The 5,285-nt window shown below is 38.2% G+C and overlaps 1 protein-coding gene across 2 annotated transcripts in view; it reads left to right on the forward strand.

Moving 5' to 3' along the window:
• Positions 1 to 5,285, forward strand: part of Map3k2 (mitogen-activated protein kinase kinase kinase 2) — an 87,799-nt gene that overhangs the window by 47,988 nt on the left and 34,526 nt on the right. For both annotated transcript variants that reach the window (XM_012513625.2, XM_023709677.1), the window contains exons 10-12: positions 1,627 to 1,694; positions 1,865 to 1,957; positions 3,484 to 3,690. In XM_012513625.2, coding sequence (XP_012369079.2) covers positions 1,627 to 1,694; positions 1,865 to 1,957; positions 3,484 to 3,690 — 368 coding nt within the window. The remainder of the gene's footprint in view (positions 1 to 1,626; positions 1,695 to 1,864; positions 1,958 to 3,483; positions 3,691 to 5,285) is intronic.

A 5,285-nucleotide genomic window follows, 5' to 3' on the forward strand; every position in this document is an offset into this window, starting at 1 on the left:
ATATATATGTAGTTTAGATTTGCCTTGAAATCACTATGTAATGTAGGCTTCCCTCAAACTCAAGGTGATCCTACTGCCTCAGGCGCCTCTGAGTGCTGGGATTACCTGTGTATACCACCCATGTGTGGCTTGTTTGTATTTTATTTAGTATGTGTGGGTAAATATGCACCCACAAAGCATGTGGAATTATCAGTAGCTTTTTGTAGTGTGTTGAGAAGAATGTAGTTAATTGATACTTGTTCATAGTGTTCAAAAATGATACTTGATTATAAAATTTAGAGTATTTCTATTTGCTGAAGTTGTATGTTTGAAGGCAAATGTGCACTTAGAATTTATGTATTTATTTATTTATTTTTTTTAATGTATTTAGTACAGGGTCTCACTACACAGGTCAGACTCATGGTCATCCTCCTGTTTTCAGCCTCCCAAGTGCTGGGATTACAGGCGTGCACCACCACACCCAGTCTCAGTCACAGAAACGGCACAGCTATATTGACTTTTAAAACTGTGCTTATGAAACGGTTACCAAAGTTTTCATTAATTTGTTGGATTTACATACTCCTTGAATTGTTTCACCTGTTTGATATTATATTCATCCTGAGAAGTAATCTGTGTTAACTGCCTTTCTTTTGTGAAATAACAAACTGAGGCTCATGAGCATCTGTGAATTTTTTGTCACAAGTGTGCCCTCCCCTGGTCTCAGCAGGACATTGGTCTTGGTAATCATCCAGTGTTCAAATCTTTACCTGTTCATTCTTCTCTTATTGCTTAAAGCAAGTTTTTAGGTGGCTTCTCCTTTGGGGTGTGTGTGTGTGGTGCTGCTAAACTCAGGGCTTTGTGCATATGAAGCCTGTGCTTTACCCTTGAATGACATCCCTAGCCCTATAAAAGCAAATTCTAAAAAGATAATGTATACTATTCGGGAAGTTACATTAACATTCTTCATATCAGTGTATGTATAACCCGTCTGTGTCAGTGACTATCACAAAGTAGATACTTACAAATTCAGAGAAATTAGAAATAAGTGGAGTACTTAGCTATTTGGGAGGAACACCTGACCTGTAAAAGCTTGCTAAGTTGGAAATCATTATGTCTTTCATATAGCTGCAAAAGCAGTCCTAGAAGGATTACTTACCAAGATTTCACAGAACTCAGAGTGAAACAGCAATGTTTCTAAACATCTATGATTCCAGAACTTATCATTCTTACTACTTTACTCTGTAGTCAAACTTTAGAAGTGAGGTTCTTTGACTATGTGTACCAAACAAGTGCTTAGAAAGAAAGGCTGGGGGATAGCCTAGTGGTCTAAGCACCTACCTAGCAAGTGCAAGGACCTGGGTTCGATCCTTAGTACTGCATGTCACACTGGCCCTGTGCTGTGTTGGCCACTGAAACCAGGCATGGCAGTGCACGCCTGTAATCCTAGCACAAGTCTGAGCCGAGTAGCAAGACCCTGTACCAAATAAATATTTTAAAAATATATATAAAGTTTGTCTTTTAGTTATGTTAGTATTTGAGTGAGCTCCTTTATACATAGACATGCATGCATACAGATAATATGGCCTTGAGACCTTTTACATGTTTTATTTATATATGTTCTCTTAATGTGGCATTTTTTATTTATAGAGAGACCTATCCAAAATCACGAATGCCTAGGGCACAGAGCTACCCAGATAATCATCAAGAGTTTTCAGGTTAGAGATACAAATTATAAATATTTAAAATAAGTTTATATCCTCGTAATGTTTTGGCTGGGAGGGAGGTGGGGAGAGTTTTTAAAGACTCATAGTACTTGTAAATATGCTTCTCAGCACTAAAACGTTGACTTTTTATAGCGTAACACGTGCATTATATATCTCAACAGACTATGATAACCCTATCTTTGAGAAATTTGGAAAAGGAGGAACATACCCGAGAAGGTATCATGTTTCATATCATCACCAAGAGTATAATGATGGTAAGTTGCTGGTAATTAGACTACAATAACCGTTTATTGACAATCTTGGGAAAGTTTCAAAAATCTAAAATTTTTATAATACTGATGGGAAATAAATTTGTTCTTTTTTTTTTTTTTTGGCAGAACCAGGGATTGAACTCAGGCCCTTGTGCTTGCCAGGGAAGCGCTCATTCCATTGAGCCATCTCCCCAGCCCAATAAGTTTGTTCTTAAATGTTTAGTTTTTTGGCTACAGAACTTTTTTTGAGGAGATTCAATCCTTGCTAAAAACTATATAGCAAGTTTTTATTTATTTATTTATTTATTTGGTACAGGAATGCGCCACCACGCCCAGTTTCTGTGACCAGCATGGCATGCCTTGGGGTCTGTTGCTGGCACAGCCTGTGGTACTGGGAATTAAACCCGGCTCCCTGTGCTTGCCAGGCAGGCGCTTAGAATGCTAAACTGTCTCCCCAGCCCTATAATGTTTTTTTTTGTTTTTTTTTTTTTTGCGGAACCGGGGATTGAACGCAGGCCCTTGCGCTTGCCAGGGAAGCGCTTATTCCACTGAGCTATCTCCCCAGCCCCTATAACAGGTTTTTTTGAGACAGGGTTTTACTGTGTAATTCAGGTTGGCCTTAACTCACTGTGTAGGCCAGCCTGGCCTTAAACTTGGGGCTATTCTCCTGTCAGCCTCCAGAGTGCCAGGATTACAGCCATGCAGCACTGCCTGGCTCTCGTGACCTTGTCTTTCCTTTAAATGGAGTAATTTTCAAATGATACTAATTAGAACATTACTCTTGACAGTGAAATTGATACTTGAATTGTCCAGTAGAGAAAACATTTGCTGCCTATAACTTCTTGACTTTCGTATTGAACTTTTAAAATTATTTTTAATTTTTTTTTTTCTTTTAATGTATTTGGTACAGGGTCTTACTACACAGCGCGGACTCGTAGCCATCCTCCTGTTTTCAGCCTCCCCAGTGCTGGGGCTGTAGGCGTGTGCCATCATGCCTGGTCTTGGTGGCCAGCTCAGTGTGCCTGGGCTGGCGTGGCACGTGGTGCCAGGGATTGGACGCTGTCCCCGCACTTGCCTAAGCAGGCGCTTAGTCTGCTGAACTAGCTTGCTGGCTGTTGTGTTGAATTGTATTGTATATACTTTGAGATGGCTCTATGTAGCCCAGGCTGGCCCTGAAGTCATGGTAATTCCCCCTACCTCAGTCTCCCAAGTGCTTGGATTATAGTCTTGCCTAGCTGTTATTTTATATTTTAAAGTTAATAGAAATGGGAAAAGATTGTTTTGATCTTTTATTAGGAAGTGATGGACTAGTATTCCATAGTTTTCATGTGTTTGTGTGTATCTGAACATTTTTCCATATCAGGATCTGAATTTATATTCAGAACCTAGTATTTTTCCCCAGAATTATGGCCATCATTACCATTTAGCCTAGTCCAGGACAAGTTTATGTTCCCTGCATTACAATTTTTAAATAATTTAAAAGTACATACACTATTACAAGTAAAATAATTCTGTTTTCATTTTTGTAGGTCGTAAAACTTTTCCAAGAGCTAGAAGGACCCAGGGGACCAGCTTTCGGTCTCCTGTAAATTTTAGTCCCACCGACCACTCCTTAAGCACTAGTAGTGGGAGCAGCATCTTCACCCCAGAATATGACGAAAGTCGAATCCGGAGGAGGGGAAGCGACATAGACAATCCTACTCTGACTGTGATGGATATCAGCCCGCCCAGCCGGTGTAAGTGATAGGGATTGTGACAGCCCAGTGTCCTAACAGAGCTTGTGTAGACTTTTATAATGTTAACAGGAGTAACTACCAAATGAGTCTTCCAAGATAGACAAACCCAAAAGAGATAATAATTGGGAGCTGGGGTGAAGTTCAATGGTAGCATGTCTGTTTTACATGTTCCAGGGCTGGGATTCAGTTACCAGCACTACAGGGCAAAAATAAGAAGAAAAAGAAGTAAGAACAGTGGTGTTTTAAAGATTGCCAGGATGATAGGTATAAAAATGGTAGTGCTAGCTAGGCATGGTGGTGCATGCCTGGAATCCCAGCACTTGGGTTGCTGATTTAAGAGGACTGCCCAAGTTCAAGGCCAGCCTGGGCTGTGTAGTGAGCTCAAGGGAACCCTGAACTATAGTGAGACTGTCTTTAAAAAAAAAAAAAATGGTATTGTTACTAATTACTTCAGTTAAATCTGCACTTTGCTTTTATTGAAAATTGTTAATAGCCAGTCATGTTTTCATCTGTTCCATTCCACATATCCTCGTTGAATACTTAGCACTGAAATCTTAGAATGACTTCTAAGATAGTAGTCTAGCAGGGAGACTGATACATGGAGAAATAATAAGAGTATAACATTTAATTCAGATCTTAATTTGGAGTAGAAATTCATGCATTAAGAAGGTTACGTACAAAAAGCCATGGATATTTTGAAATGGGAAGTAGTTTGTTTTGCTGATGTAGGGATATTTTACTTTAAATAATGGGAAGAAGATGACAATGAATTACTTGGACTTTGTCATGTAAATAATGCATACAAGGTTTGTGCTCAGAGGTACTTATCACATCAAAAATTGTGTACTCTGGTCTTCCTTTTTGTGTTAATGTTGTCGTATTTTACTTTTATACTAATACTGTATTTTTGTTTTAGACAACTAAAGCAAAAGTGATTAAAAGTAAGAGGTCTTTTATATTGGCCTTCAATATGTATTTGTGTAGGTCTTTGATCACATAGACCCAATGTGAAATTAAGTATCAGATTCTTTTTGCTTGAAAAAATAGCATTTTTTGTTTTCTTGAAAAATTGCATTTAGCCTTTCTTGCAATACAAGTCTGCTGGTAGTGAATTATTTTAGCTTTTGTATGTTTGGTTAAGCAGGTTTTTATTTTTTCTTCATTTCTGAAAGATACCCTTTTTTGCTGGATATAGAATTCTGAGCACACTTTGTTTTGTTTTGGGATACTGAGATTGAACCTAGGACCTTTTCACAGAGCTTCATCTCTGACCCTTTTAATTTTTTGAGGAAGGGTCTCACTAAGTTACTGAACTGCCTAGGCTGGTCTGAAACTTGACATCCTGCTGAGTATAGGCAGAGCACCGTTGTTCCCAGCTGTATTTTTGTTATTTTTTTCTTGCAGCAGTTTAAAGCCGTCTCACCACTGCCTTCTGGCTTACGTACTTGTATTTGGTCTCTTATAATAGTAGTTTTTTTTTTTTTTTTTTAATCTCTTTGGCCACTTTTAAGTTTTTCTATATTCGTAATCATATTCAATTCGATTAGTTATAATTTGTAATTTTTTTTATAATTTTCTTTTTTTTTTAATTTTAT

The sequence above is a fragment of the Octodon degus genome, unplaced genomic scaffold, assembly GCF_000260255.1.
Source record: "Octodon degus isolate 3935 unplaced genomic scaffold, OctDeg1.0 scaffold00014, whole genome shotgun sequence".
In the NCBI taxonomy this organism is placed as follows: domain Eukaryota; kingdom Metazoa; phylum Chordata; class Mammalia; order Rodentia; family Octodontidae; genus Octodon; species Octodon degus.